The sequence below is a fragment of the Acomys minous genome (assembly GCF_964271855.1).
Source record: "Acomys minous genome assembly, chromosome: 11".
NCBI classification, from domain to species: Eukaryota; Metazoa; Chordata; class Mammalia; order Rodentia; family Muridae; genus Acomys; species Acomys minous.
Window position 1 is genome coordinate 74,024,681 of NC_140492.1, and position 14,708 is coordinate 74,039,388.

General features: G+C 50.4%; 2 protein-coding genes across 4 annotated transcripts in view; one reads left to right on the forward strand and one right to left on the reverse strand.

Annotated features, from left to right (window-relative positions):
- The window catches only part of UBE2L3 (ubiquitin conjugating enzyme E2 L3), a 35,612-nt gene extending 31,179 nt beyond the window's left edge, over positions 1-4,433 (forward strand). For both annotated transcript variants that reach the window (XM_084800962.1, XM_084800963.1), the window contains exons 3-4: positions 808-994; positions 4,078-4,433. In XM_084800962.1, the coding sequence (XP_084657088.1) occupies positions 808-994; positions 4,078-4,232 (342 nt within the window). In that variant the 3' untranslated portion in view covers positions 4,233-4,433. The remainder of the gene's footprint in view (positions 1-807; positions 995-4,077) is intronic.
- Positions 4,434-4,454: 21 nt separating this feature from the next.
- On the reverse strand, positions 4,455-11,592 carry YDJC (YdjC chitooligosaccharide deacetylase homolog). 2 transcript variants are annotated; one of them, XM_084800957.1, is made up of 5 exons: positions 10,952-11,592; positions 10,703-10,862; positions 10,395-10,494; positions 10,085-10,262; positions 4,455-7,578 (listed from the first exon to the last, which is right to left on the reverse strand). In XM_084800957.1, exons 1-5 carry the CDS (start codon positions 11,113-11,115, stop codon positions 7,515-7,517), a joined length of 666 nt encoding a protein of 221 aa, XP_084657083.1. In that variant the 5' UTR covers positions 11,116-11,592; the 3' UTR covers positions 4,455-7,514. The 2 variants fall into 2 exon arrangements, with proteins under 2 accessions (XP_084657083.1, XP_084657082.1); XM_084800956.1 differs by lacking the exon at positions 4,455-7,578 and adding an exon at positions 8,951-9,899 and having other exon boundaries at positions 10,952-11,360.
- Between the last annotated feature and the right edge of the window lie 3,116 nt (positions 11,593-14,708).

Genomic DNA, 14,708 nt, shown 5'->3' on the forward strand with positions numbered 1-14,708 from the left:
AAAGAACGAAAGCAGTCAGGTGGAGGGACGGCCACAGAGCTCACTCTCGGGGGGTCCCACAACCCTCACAAGGTAGAAGGGGAGGCTTGAACAGGCTCTCCACTGATCTCTGTATGCATACAGTGGCACATGCTGATGAGCACACAGACAATTAAAAGTTATATCTGTCTGGAAAAGAAGAGAAAACCTAATGTAAATTAGGCTTTTAAAAACTATTTATGTATGTATGTATTTATTTATTTATTTGAAGACACGGTTTCTCTGTGTAGACTTGGCTGTCCTGAACTCACTCTTTACACCAGGCTGGCCTCAACTCACAGAGATCCCCCTGCCTCTGCCACGATGCTCAGCCAACAACAAAATCTTAACTCACAAATGAAGGTGTACAGGCAAAGAATGTGATGTTCCAGGCACTTGGAAGGGCAGAGCTAGATGATACTTTCGCCCAGTAGTTTAGGGACACCCTGGGCCTGGGCAGCATAGTGGGGCAGCCCTTTTAAAAATGGGACAGGCTGGCGGGCATGGTGCCTCACACCTTTAATCCCAACACTTAGAGAGGCAGAGGCAGGAGGATCTCTGTGAGTTCTAGGCCAGCCTGGTCTACAGATTGAGTCCAGGACTGCCAAGGCTTCACAGAAACCCTGTTTTGAAAAACAAAAAAGAGACAAAGAAATTTTATTGGGGCTGGTAGTTGTAGAGGGTGAGTCTATAACCATCATGAGAGCAAGCAGCCCTGGCTCGGCCGTAGTTGTGTGAGCTGTGGTGTGTTAATTTTGGTCTCTCTTCCCCGCCCCCCTTTCCTTTTAGGATAATCCTCCATATGATAAGGGGGCCTTCAGAATCGAAATCAACTTTCCAGCAGAGTATCCATTCAAACCACCCAAGATCACATTTAAAACAAAGATCTACCACCCTAACATCGATGAGAAGGGGCAGGTCTGTCTGCCAGTCATTAGTGCTGAAAACTGGAAGCCAGCCACCAAGACTGACCAAGGTGAGGCATGCGCCTTTCTTCTCCCTCTTGCCTTAGATAAGGCTCTTTCTGGGGATGCTTGGTGATGGGGCCTCAAGGTTCTCTTGAATACCCCATCAGACAGAGGTGAGAAAACTGCTATGGAAGCAGCTCTAGTGCGTGTGGAAGTGCTGCTGAGACCCCACCAGTCTTGTGGGGCTGCCTCACTCAGTGAAGCGATAACTGTGCGAGTACAGTGGCCCCTGGGGTGATACTGCCTGGCAGGGACAGTAGGGTAGTGTGCATACAGTAGTTAGCCCTGGAGTCACCTAGAAGAGAGATTAGTGAGGACTTCAACACTTAGCAGAGGGCATAAGCCAAGTACTGCAGTTCCCATTAGGTAGTTTGGGGGTTCAGAACAAGATACAGTCAGACCTGGGGAGCATTCTTGTGAAAGTACATATGTGGTTGGCTGCAGTATCTATAACTTCTTAGAGTTAGATATGGCTGTATTATGTCCATGCATACTTTTCTTTCTTGCTTTCTCCTCCCTCCTCCCTCCCTTCTTCCCTTCCTTCCTTTGTTCAGTTTGTTTTTCGAGACAGGGTTTTTCTATGTAATAGCCCTGGCTGCCTAGACTCACTTTGTAGAGCAGGCTGGCCTTGAACTCACAAAGATCCGTCTGCCTCTGCCTCTGGAGCACCAGGATTAAAGGCATATGCCACCATACTTGGTCCCCTTCTCATGTTTTTTAGAAAAGTATTTGGTCTGTGTTATAATTGTTCTTACAACTTCCAGAGACCTTGCTGAGTTGAGTTACCTTGCCTGGGGAAAAGTGCTGTTTTTATTTTTAAAATTTTTTATTAATTTATTTAGTTACAACTCAATTGTTATCCCATCATTTGTATCCTCCCATTCCTCCCTGCCTCCTGCTTTCACCCTATTCCCCTCCCCTAGGTCTATGACTGAGGGGGACCTCCTCCTCCACTATATGGTCATAGGCTATCAAGTCTCATTTTGTAGCCTGCTTACTCTTTCTCTGAGTGCCACCAGGCCTCCCAACCAAGGGGAAGTGGTCAAATATGGGAGTTCATGTCAGAGTCAGTCCTCGCTCTCCACATAACTGTGAAGAATGTCCTGTCTATTGGGTAGATCAGAGTAGAGGTTTGATGTTTACTACTTGTATTATCCTTGGTTAGTGCAATAGCTTGAGCAGACACCCCACCCCCCCACCCCCGGTAATGGGTGGATCAGGAAAAGTGCTTCTACACCAGGCCTTCTGGCAGTGGCTACAGTTTAACATGTCCTCTTTTACCTGAGAACTGATAATGTGGAGGCCAGGGCCAGGAAGCCCACTGGAACTGGGTGCAGAAGCTTTACCACCTCCTAGTACTATTTTATTTGCTTGAATATCTGTATACATAGCCCAGTACTGCTATTTTAGGTTGGGTCCACTCCCCTCGAGGCCAGCCTGGTCTACAAAACGAATTCAGGACATCCAGAGCTATACAGAGAAACACTGTCTTAAAAACACCAAAAAAGGTTAGGCCAGGCATGGTGGTGCACGCCTTTAATCCCAGAACTTGGGAGGCAGAGGCGGGTGGATTGCTGTGAGTTTGAGGCCAGCCTCGTCTACAAAGCGAGTCCAGGACAGCCAAGGCTACAGAGAGAGACCCTGCCTCAAAAACCAAACAAACAAAGGATAAGGAAAAAAAAAATAGAATTTCATGTCATGTATATTGTCAGAATTACTGTTTAATGGCTTTGAGTCTGTCCTTTTGGTCAGTAATAGCCACGTGGCTATGTTGTAACCCCATTGAAACTGTTCTAGAGGACATAGTTCCCAGAACCCTCATGGTGGTTTACAACTGAGACTCCTGTTCCAGGGAATCTGTTGCCCTCTTCTGGCTTCCAAGGGTACCAACCAGGCTCCCAGGTTGTACACAAACATACAGGTACAACTCTAATACACATAAAAATTAACTAATTAATTAAAAAGAAAGTGAAACAGTAGCTAAAAATAAGTTTATTGCTCATTCTGTAGATATACTATCTCAAACTTGTGTGGTGGTTCTTTTTCGATACAAGGTTTCACTGTGTAGCCTTGGCTGTCTGGGACTGGAATTGTAGACCAGGCTGGCTTCGAACTCACAGCTATCCACCTGCCTCTGCCTCCCCAGTGCTGGGATTAAATGTTTGTGCCACCATGCCCGAGTGGAGTGGTCATTCTTGAGGCTACTCAGGTTCTCTCCCCCCCCCCCCACACCCCTCCCCACACCGCCACCTCTCAAAGCCAGGGTTTCTCTGTATAGCCCTGGCTGTTCGGGACTCACTTTGTAGACCAGGCTGGCCTCGAACTCACAGAGATCCTCCTGCCTCTGCCTCCCAAGTGCTGGGATTAAAGGTGTGCACCACAAAGTCATGTTTCATTAGGCAGATAGTAGAAAATAAAAATGGTAAGATTGGAGGCTGAGTGTTCAACAGTGAAGAGCATTGTTCATCCAGAGGACCACGGTTTAATTTCCAGCCACATAGGGTGGCTAGCCACCATCTTTAACTACAATTGCAAGTGATCTAGTGCCCTTTTATGGTATGTCTGAACACTGTATACACCCAGGGCTCAGACATATATGCAGGCAAACACTCACACAAGATTAAAAAAACAAACAAGAAGAAGAAAAAATACTAGATAAATCATTTTTTTTTAAAGATTTATTTTATTATGTATACAGTACTCTGCCTGCATGTACTCCTGCAGTCCAGAAGAGGGCATTAGGTCACATTATAGGTGGTTGTGAGCCCCTATGTGGTTGCTGGGAGTTGAAATCAGGACCTCTGGAAGAACAGTCAGTGCTGCGCCATCTCTCTAGCTCCAAATCATCTTTTTAAAAATTTTGTATTTATTATAATGTATTCACATTACATCCTGCTTGTTATCCTCTCCCTCTTCTCTTGTTACCACTCCCCCCCCCTCCACCCTCCACCCTATTCCTGTGCTCCTGTGATCCAGCAGGTCAAGTTTAGTTGAATAAGTCCCCCCAAAGTGAAAGCATGGATTCATAGCATCTTGCCTATGCTATTTCTGAGTCTGCTTAACTCCCAATGCTTTGTCTTTCTCTTGGCAGTGATCCAGTCCCTCATAGCACTGGTGAACGACCCCCAGCCCGAGCACCCGCTCCGGGCTGACCTAGCTGAAGAATACTCTAAGGACCGTAAAAAATTCTGTAAGAATGCTGAAGAGTTTACAAAGAAATATGGGGAAAAGCGACCTGTGGACTAAAATCTGCCATGAGTGAGTCCAGCAAGTTTGAGCAGAGACCCCGAGCAGTGCATTCAGATACCCGCAAAGCAGGACTCTGTGGAAAATTGACGTGTGCCACCACCTGGCGTCTGCTTGTGGCAGTTACTAACTCTACAGTTTTCTTAATCAAAAGTGGTTTAGGTAACCTGTAAAGAAGGATTAAAAAATTCAGATGTTCTAGTTCTGCTTGCTTTGTTTTAAAAAAAATCACTGCTTTAGTCTACTTCAAAAGAATGGCATTTCTTTTCTTGCCCAAATTTACTCAAAGTTGCAGTTAGCCCAGAAGGTATTTAAAAAAAAAAAAAAAAGGTTGTGGTTCTCCCCCCTTTTCCTTCTTCACCCCTTTCAATGCCCACTTCTACAGACAGAGGCCCCGGTTCCCCCACAAAGGCAGCAGCACTGGCAGCTCTTCTCCTGTGCACGCTGCCTGTGGGTAAGAGTTCGTCCCCTCATACCAGCTTATTAATGTCCCTTTAAAAATTACAAAACAATTATCAACAGCCCCTCTCAAAACAAAACAAAAAAAGTCCATGCAAAAGGAAGCTGCTTTTACATAAAATGTTAGTGAAGTGTTTCCACAGTAATAGAATCAATGGGCAGACCCCACAGTCCGTGTCTATGTCAGACTGTGCCGGGTCTTTGTAGGCAACTCTGCGATACCAGGTTTGTGGTGACCTTGGAGGGAGGGCCTGCCAGCAGAGACCACCATGCACTTGTGTGATGAGTTTCCAGTCAGCAGCCCTCCCTGCAGCTATGGTAGAAGGCCTGCTGGACATCACAGGCAAAGCAAAAGCCAGAATATCCTTTTGAAATTTCAAGCTTCTCCACCACTAAGCTCTGCTAGAATGTGCCAAGGAGCTCCCACTCCTCAGCACAGCAGGCCACCACTGCCTCCCTTGGCATGGTTTACCCTTGGCGGGATCCGCCTTGGTGACCTCTGCTTTGTAACCAGCTGCTCCTCCTCAGAGCAGCTGCTGGTGCAGCCCAGGAACAGGATGGCTTTTCCCCTCCCTCTGGACTCAGCCTTTCCAGAGTTGAGCTCCACTTGAAGCTCATTCAACAATATCCTTTCAATGTGTTTTATATTGTTTTGATTGCCTTTTTTTGTAGAAATAAAATTTGACCTTAGAATTTCTCATCAAATGAACTTTGTCAACATTTTGAATGTTAACGTCTTTTCAAGGCAAGTGGGACTGTCCTTGAAGCAGCAGTGACACCCTGAGGAAGCTGATGGCCTGCCTGCCTGTGCTCACCAACTCACTTCTGCTCCTAGGGGTCTAGATGCTGTGGAGAAGATTGCCTCGAGAACCCTTGCTTTCTGCTTTAACCCCTTAGTTGTATCACTTCAGGGCTCCCAGGGCTCCCACCCTTGGAAGACAGCTCTGGGTTATAAGGAAGTGAGACCTCTCAGGCAGTGTAACACTATTTAGTTTGTCCACGTGTTTGGCTCCTGTGGTGCATAAATGAACTATGCTTTAGTTGTAGGTATGCATGGGCCAGGTGCCTGGAGGCTTCCATGTGCCCAGGATGGCCAGAGCACTGGGCCTGCGTTTCTACGTCTGTCTCTTCACTGGCAGAAAAGTGACAATGGATTTTCTTTTACTCACATTCAGATTTGTAATCAAATGCCAAATTCTGTCAGAACTGTCCAAACCAACCACTTGTTCTTGTTGCTTTTCTGACTCTAGAGATAGTCCAACTGTCTCGTTGCTTAGCTCTGCCTGCCTGTTTCACCCTCACTGCTCTCTGCTCACTACGGGAGGGTATTTTCATGCCAGCAGCCCTTCTCAGGGACTCTCAGCCCCAGGACTGACAACCATGGCCTGCCCTGGAAGCACAGGCCTGGCTTGGAGTCAGTGGTGTCCCTCTCTGGGATTGCATGGCTTGCTCTTCCAGCCCTGCCCTGGAGCAGGCTTTGAGCAAGTTGGCAGGCAGCCCTAGCTGCTCCACAGTGCTGGACCCTCCAGAGAAGGGGAGATCTGTGGAGCAGCCAGCCACCCATCCCTGACCCAAGTTGGCTCAGGAATTCACATCCCCCTGGTTCCTTGAAGTGCCCGGGTCTTGTCCTGCTCTTTCCACAATGGCAGAGAATAGGCTTTCTAAGATGCTGTGACCCCATTCTGTCCTTAATAAAAATGTTCTCAGACACTAGTTTGGATGTATGGGTTTCTTCCTTTGGGGATGGGCATTGCTGGGGACCTATCTCATCTTTCCTCCACTTCCACTTCCCAGCTTCTAAAACAGGCATGCAGGTGGTGCTGTCTTGCCAGGTAGGAACAGATGGGGTAGTCAACACTGGGGAAATTGGGACTCCATGGATATCAAGAAGACTGACACATTACTTCTATCCTTGTAGCTCCCAAGAAAGTGCTGTGAACTGTGTTCAGCAAAAGCGAGAACAAGTCAAAAAGGGTTGATCAAAGTCTCACAACTGAAGAGTATGTGTCTTAGGCCTTTTGCTTGAATCAGACTTGTCTGGCAACTCCCTGGAGGCAACAGCTGGGCACGGCACCAGTCAGGTCTGGCGTGAGCAGCAGATGACGTCAAGTGTACCTTCTTATTTGGGTCTGCATATCTTTAGGGATGCTTCTAGGGCACTGTAGGCTTTGAACTCAAAGCCCCATAGTCGCCTTCACTATGCCTCCCCACCTTGTTTCCCTTCAAGGATGTCTCATGCCCCTGTGTCCTGACAGTTACCTTCCCTCTCCCTGAGGCTCCTTCAGCCAAAGGCCCATGGTTTCCTCACTGAATAAGCAGCTTGTAAGCCACTCAACTTTTATGTGGTACATCATTTCGTCTAGTCCTAAGATGCGTCCCCACACATGCTGTGTAGTCAAGTCAAGGGTGTAGTCACTTTGGTTTTTCCTGCCCTGCTCATGTCCAGTGTGAGCAAGCAGCGCTACCCTCAGCAAAATGGAGGAAGAGACTGACACAGTGTAACATGGTGCCCAGCCCAGGCCATGCCTGGTAAGTGACATTTCCTGTATGAATACAGACCACATACCCAGAGTCATGCTCGAGGTCCAGGGAAGGAGGCTTCTAGAGAACCTTCCTTTTCCTCCAGTGTGGCCCAGAGCATACTGACTTCCACCTGTACGCTGGGCAGTATCCCAGCAGAGCAGAACTCAACAAAAGCTCTTAGGAGCGCTCCACTGTAGTCACTCCCAAGAGCAGTCTCTACAAACAGGCAGCTGGCAGAATGTGTGCCCAGACCACAGGGGTCAAGGCGAGGCAGTGAAAGGCAGGCAGCAGAACTCTGGATCACAGACATGGGGTGTTGAGCCCACCCATGCCAAAGCCTGGGAAGCTTATAATAGATCGAACCCTGTAGGGGAAATGAAGGCAAGAGAGGAGATCACTTCAGAGAGCCGGTGTCGTCCTCAGGCCAGGTGGGAGCTTGCTTCCCTCCCAGCCCCCCAGTTCAGGTTGGACGTAGGCCATGGCAAGAAAGTTCAAAGCCCTCCCTGCTTTACAACTCCCACTTCTGAGTCTGTAGTGGAGACATTGGACTTGCAAAGGCTTGGGGGTGGGGGGCGTGTAGCTTAGTTGATAGGAGGCCTGCATGCATGCCCTGGGCTTAATCCTAAAACCTAAAACTGGGCGTGATGGTGCACACGTGGAATTGGGAACCGGAGGCAGGAAGTCAGTGTCATCATTGGTGCTATGAGTATCAACAACAGCCCAGCTGTCCAGCCTAGCGTGCATGCGAGAGACTATAGGCTCAATCCCCACCACCAAGAAAAGTATGTGGTATTGCATCTGTCTTTCCATCCTCCAAAACGATCTAAGGCCATGTTGTACCACCTTCCCTTCTACTCCCTGTCCACAGAACATCCATACATCATCAGATATGGCTGGAATCCTAGTTTCTCATTTCAGCAGCAGATTACCTTTCCTGGACAAACACTCCTACAAGTTTGCAGAACCTCTTTCAATCTGACCCTTGAAATGGTTTGTATATATCAGGTTACTTTGTTTGTTTGTTTTTGTTTTTCAAGACAGGGTTCCTCTGTGTAGCCTTGGCTGTCCTGGACTCACTTTGTAGACCAGGCTAGCCTCGAACTCAGCGATCCACCTGCCTCTGCTTCCTGAGTGTTGGGATTGAAGGTGTGTGTCACCACGCCCAGCCTTTTTTTTTTTAGATGACTAAAACTATTATTATAGCAGGTGTATAATGTGTGTGTGTAGATTTGTGGCAGCCCGCGTGAGAACTTTTGGAGTTGATTCTTTCCTTCCACCAGAATCCGGGAATCAAACTCAAGTACTTTTACCCACGGAGCCATCTTTCTGCTCCCACAGATAACCTTTTTAATCAAAATTACGGTTATCGTATGACTTCCCAAAACACCCTAATGAGAGAATTTTTTGTTCCCCTCCCTTATGTAAACATTGCTAGGGCACAGTGATGCATGCTTGCAGTCGCACCTAGGAAAATGTGGTGTAGGATCCCTTCAGAGCCTAAGACTCGAAGGTCAGTCTGAGCAACCAGGGTAAGACCCCCATCTCAAAAACAAAACACACATGAACCCTGAGCCGTGCCATGCATGCTGCTCGCCCACACAAACAAGTGAAACAAGGGTTTCTCTGTGTGTATCCCTGGCTGTCCTGGATTCACTTTGTAGACCAGGCTGGCCTGGAACTCACCTGCCTCTGCCTCCAGAGCGGTGGGATTAAAGGTGTGTACCACCATGCCCAGCTGAATAACTTTTTTTTAAATTAAGGGATTTAGAACATGTAAACATGAGCAGAATTGGAACGTGATTCTGAGCCTCAAAGGAGCTCTCTGTGGGTTTCTTTTGTTGTTGTTATTGTTTTTAAAAGACGGTCTCTCTGTGTTAGCTTTGGCTGTCCTGGACTCACTTTGTAGACCAGGCTGGCCTCAAACTCACAGCGATCCGCCTGCCTCTGCCTCCCGAGTGCTGGGATTAAAGGCGTGCGCCACCACGCCAGGCTCTGTGTCCATTCTTATTTCTGGGAAAGGTGCCTGGACACTTTATAAACCAAATTATTTTATTAATCCGCCAACCTCCCCCCACTACTCCTAAACAAGTGGTTATAACTACAACATGAATTGCTTGGCAGGTCTCCATGTCCAGATGCCACAGACTGGGCCTGCCTGCAGCCAGACAAGGCTGCCCAAGGTCAGCCTTCTGCTAGAGTACCTGGGAAAGGATTACTGGCTTCCCATTCTAGGAGGAAGTCAGGCCCTGCTACAAGGCCTGGCTGAACTGGAGCTTCCTCCACAGAGAGAGGCAGTTTGTAGCTGGCCTTTGGTGTCAGCGTGGGGAAGGCTCCAGGAAGGGTTCCAGAGTTGCCTCACAGGGTACCCCTTCTCCCGGCCTTTTAGAATCCAGGTCGTCAATGGCGCAGAGCTGCACACCATTTTGGGCCAGCCGAGCCCGTAGGGTGGGTGCTGTGAGGACGTGCAGCTCATGAAGCCGCTCCCAAGAACAAGAGAATGCATCGGGGCCCTCACCGCAGCCCCCTGCTGGAGGCACACTGGGGTATCCCGGGTGTGCCATCAGCTCCGCAGTCAGGGCGTGGCCAGCAGGGATTTCTTCCAGTGCCCGCGCCAGGGACCCTAAGACTCGGTGAGCAGACATATGCCGGCCACAGGTGCTCAGACCCACAAAGGCATCGGTCCACCTGTGGATGCCAGGATAACAGAGATGCTGCCTGAGGACCAGTCGGGCTAGGCAGAGAGGGTCGAGCAGGACGGCAGGTCAATTCCTAACTGTTTTGGTTGAGAAAAGGGCACACCTGGCCAGGTAAACGCACTGGGGGCCTCTGGGGACACAGCAGGCTTGAAGTTGGGGAGAGGGGGTGCTCACCGCAGGCCGTGGCGGGAGAAGGGGCCCATGGCGGCCCGGGCATCGCGCTCCACAGTGCAGGCGAAGGCGCGAGCTGGCGCTTCGAGCCACGAGCAGCTGCCCACGCCGCGTTCCGCTGGCATCCGTGTGAAGCTGACCCCGTCCGCCTGCAGCGCCTCGGCGAACACCTGACACACGCCTGATGGGATGGGCGGGCTCAGAGAGGAGTCTCTCCACCCCACCCGGGAGCACAGACCTCCCTCCCGCCAACCTTGGAAAGAAGCTTCCCCGCCCTCCGCCCCATGACCTGGGCGCTTCAAATCCCGGTTACCTGGGAGCACGTGTACGTGCTGGTGCCCGTCCACGTGCGTGGGGGACCTGCCCAACAACTCCCGGAAGCGTCTGAGTTGAGCTTCTAGTTCCTCCCTCACCTGGAGGGAGGGGGACAGATGCCTTTGATGAGCTTCTGGAAGCATCCACAAACCAGGAGCTCCGTCTGGTGCCACCGTGTGACTGCTCCAGTGTTTGAACTAGGAGAGTATCCAGCGCCCGCCTTTGACCCCATCCACTTCCATGATACCCTCTGATCTGGGCTTTGAGGATCAAGATTTGTATCCCCCTGCAGCCACGCCTCCGCACCTGGGGCAAAGCAACGTCTCCAGCCGCTAAGGCCTCCCGAAATCCCATCTTGCCCAGAAAGAAGCCTTCCGGGCTGAGAAGCGACGAGGCGTTGTGGCGGGCCGGGCCCACGGGACGGCCCTCAGACAGGTTGGCGTGGAGGCCCGTGGGAATGCTGTGCCTGCGGGCGGAGCGCGAGAGCGAGCACCGGCTGCCACGGGGGCGAGCGGGCCCCTAAGCCCACCGGGTGCTGTAGGGGGACCGCCTCACCTGCGGGCCAGCTCGGCCGCGCTCTCTGCGGCTGTGCCGTTGACCAGTAGTGACACGCTGGTCACAGTTCCTGCCAAGAAGGCCTCCACGATGCCCTCATCGCGCCGCGGGCAATAACCAAAGTCATCAGCCGTGACAACCAGACGCACACGGGGCCACGCCATGGCTGCCAAACCCTGCCTAGAGACCGGAGGGAATGCGCTGGAGCATCCAGACCCCGCCCTTGGACGCTGCCGAGGCCCCACCCGACGCACACGCCTAAATACGACTGCACGCCGCCATTGTTTTCGCCACCTACAGGTCTCGGAATGTCCTGCAAACGCCTAGGTCGACTGCTCTGCAAATTTTATTTTATTAATTTTGTTTGCTTTTTCGAGACAGGGATTCCCTGTATAACAGAGCCCTGGCTGTGCTGGAACTCTCTCTGTAGAACAGGCTGCGCTCGAAATCACAGAGATCCACCTGCCTTTGCCTCTCGAGTGCAGGGCTTAAAGGCGCGCGCCACCACCGCCCGGCTGAACTCCAGTCCTTTGCAAGAACAGTTAGCTTTGTTCACCCCTGAGCTATCTCTCTAGATCTCTCAAAAAAAAAATTTTTTTTTTTTTGGTTTAAGAAAAGTGCTTTTTTTATGGCGAAAACGAGAGAAATACTCAAGAAAAATTCCGCTTGCTCTTTCTAGTGTTTCCCATCACTAAGTTTCTGGGCACTGTACTGTGCTGTCTTTTCATTCTCTCTCCCTCCCACCCTCCCTCCCTTCCTCCCTCCCTTCCTCCCTCCCTTTCCTTCCTTCGTTTCTTGTTTGATTTGGTTTTTGTTTTTCAAGACAGGAATTCTCTGTGTAGCCTTGGCTATCCAGGACACTCTTTGTAGACCAGGCTGGCCTCGAACTCACAAAGACCCTCCTGCCTCTGCCTTCCTGAGTGCTAGGATTACAGGTGTCTGCCATTACACCTGGCTTCCATTATATTCTTTCTTTTTTTTTTTTTCAAAGAGCTCTGATTTTAATCACCTGTAATAAGTAAACCAAAGTCCACTCAGACTGCCATTATTTTCTTAAGAAAAGAAAAACCCACCTACTCTTCTCCATCGCTCAAAGATGTCACCAAGTTATTTCATTCTTGCAGTGTTGCTTTTCTTTGTTTTGGGTAGTGCCTACCAGCCTTTTCTTGTTATTAGGTGTTCTCACTTTTTTTTTTTTTTAAATAGTGTGTTCCTCATTTATTCTAAGAGGAGGCTTTTGCTTAGTAAAAGCACTAAACAGCAGAGCGGATTTATTGGAGAAAGCCTTAGCACATTTTCCCCTTGAGCCTCAGGCTACTTTTACATCCATCACCTCAGTTTTGTTCTTTGTCCAGTAAAGTTTTCTTACCCATGACTTACCAATATCAGCTTGCATGGTAACGTGGCGGTCTGGATATTTTTTTTGAAATGCAGTCTTATTCACTTAGTGACTATTCATTCAGCTAAGGCTAGCCTTGAACAACTCCTTTTATTTATTATTATTATTGTTGTTGTTGTTTTTTGGGTTTTTGTTTTTGTTTTGTGAGACAGGATTTCTCTGTGTAGCCTTGGCTGTCCTGGACTCTCTTTGTAGAGCAGGCTGGCAAACTCACAGCAATCCACCTGCCTCTGCCTCCCCAGTGCTGGGACACCACCACCATCTCCTGTCCTGGGTTATTTTTTTTGTTTGTTTTGTTTTTTTTGTTTGTTTTTTGTGTTTTGTTTTTTGAGACAGGGTTTCTCTGCGTAATAGTCCTGGATGTCCTGGACTTGCTTTGTAGACCAGGTTGGCCTAGAACTCACAGAGATCCACCTGCCTCTGCCTACTGAGTGCTGGGATTACAGGTGTGCGCCACTGCACCCAGCCCAGCCTTAAACTTCTTATAGTCTCCCACCTTGAACTATAGGTGTGTGGCACCATGCCTGGTGTGTGTGGTCAGGGAATGGACTGTAGGTGTGTGCACCATGCCTGGTGTGTGAGGTCAGGGAATGGACTGTAGGTGTGTGCACCATGCCTGGTGTGTGTGGTCAGGGAATGGACTGTAGGTGTGTGCACCATGCCTGGTGTGTGAGGTCAGGGAATGGACTGTAGGTGTGTGCACCATGCCTGGTGTGTGTGGTCAGGGAATGGACTGTAGGTGTGTGCACCATGCCTGGTGTGTGAGGTCAGGGAATGGACTGTAGGTGTGTGCACCATGCCTGGTGTGTGTGGTCAGGGAATGGACTGTAGGTGTGTGCACCATGCCTGGTGTGTGTGCTGCAGGGAATGGACTGTAGGTGTGTGCACCATGCCTGGTGTGTGTGGTCAGGGAATGGACTGTAGGTGTGTGCACCATGCCTGGTGTGTGTGTGTGCTGCAGGGAATGGACTGTAGGTGTGTGCACCATGCCTGGTGTGTGTGTGTGCTGCAGGGAATGGACTGTAGGTGTGTGCACCATGCCTGGTGTGTGTGTGTGCTGCAGGGAATGGACTGTAGGTGTGTGCACCATGCCTGGTGTGTGTGGTCAGGGAATGGACTGTACGTGTGTGCACCATGCCTGGTGTGTGTGTGTGCTGCAGGGAATGGACTGTAGGTGTGTGCACCATGCCTGGTGTGTGTGTGTGCTGCAGGGAATGGACTGTAGGTGTGTGGCACCATGCCTGGTGTGTGTGGTCAGGGAATGGACTGTAGGTGTGTGCACCATGCCTGGTGTGTGAGGTCAGGGAATGGACTGTAGGTGTGTGCACCATGCCTGGTGTGTGTGGTCAGGGAATGGACTGTAGGTGTGTGCACCATGCCTGGTGTGTGAGGTCAGGGAATGGACTGTAGGTGTGTGCACCATGCCTGGTGTGTGTGGTCAGGGAATGGACTGTAGGTGTGTGCACCATGCCTGGTGTGTGTGCTGCAGGGAATGGACTGTAGGTGTGAGGCACCATGCCTGGTGTGTGTGCTGCAGGGAATGGACTGTAGGTGTGTGCACCATGCCTGGTGTGTGTGGTCAGGGAATGGACTGTAGGTGTGTGCACCATGCCTGGTGTGTGTGAGGTCAGGGAATGGAGTGTAGGTGTGTGCACCATGCCTGGTGTGTGTGTGTGCTGCAGGGAATGGACTGTAGGTGTGTGCACCATGCCTGGTGTGTGTGGTCAGGAAATGGACTGTAGGTGTGTGCACCATGCCTGGTGTGTGTGAGGTCAGGGAATGGAGTGTAGGTGTGTGCACCATGCCTGGTGTGTGTGGTCAGGGAATGGACTGTAGGTGTGTGCACCATGCCTGGTGTGTGTGTGTGCTGCAGGGAATGGACTGTAGGTGTGTGCACCATGCCTGGTGTGTGTGTGTGCTGCAGGGAATGGACTGTAGGTGTGTGCACCATGCCTGGTGTGTGTGTGTGCTGCAGGGAATGGACTGTAGGTGTGTGCACCATGCCTGGTGTGTGTGGTCAGGGAATGGACTGTAGGTGTGTGCACCATGCCTGGTGTGTGTGCTGCAGGGAATGGACTGTAGGTGTGTGCACCATGCCTGGTGTGTGTGGTCAGGGAATGGACTGTAGGTGTGTGCACCATGCCTGGTGTGTGTGTGTGCTGCAGGGAATGGACTGTAGGTGTGTGCACCATGCCTGGTGTGTGTGTGTGCTGCAGGGAATGGACTGTAGGTGTGTGGCACCATGCCTGGTGTGTGTGGTCAGGGAATGGACTGTAGGTGTGTGCACCATGCCTGGTGTGTGTGTGTGCTGCAGGGAATGGACTGTAGGTGTGTGCACCATGCCTGGTGTGTGTGGTC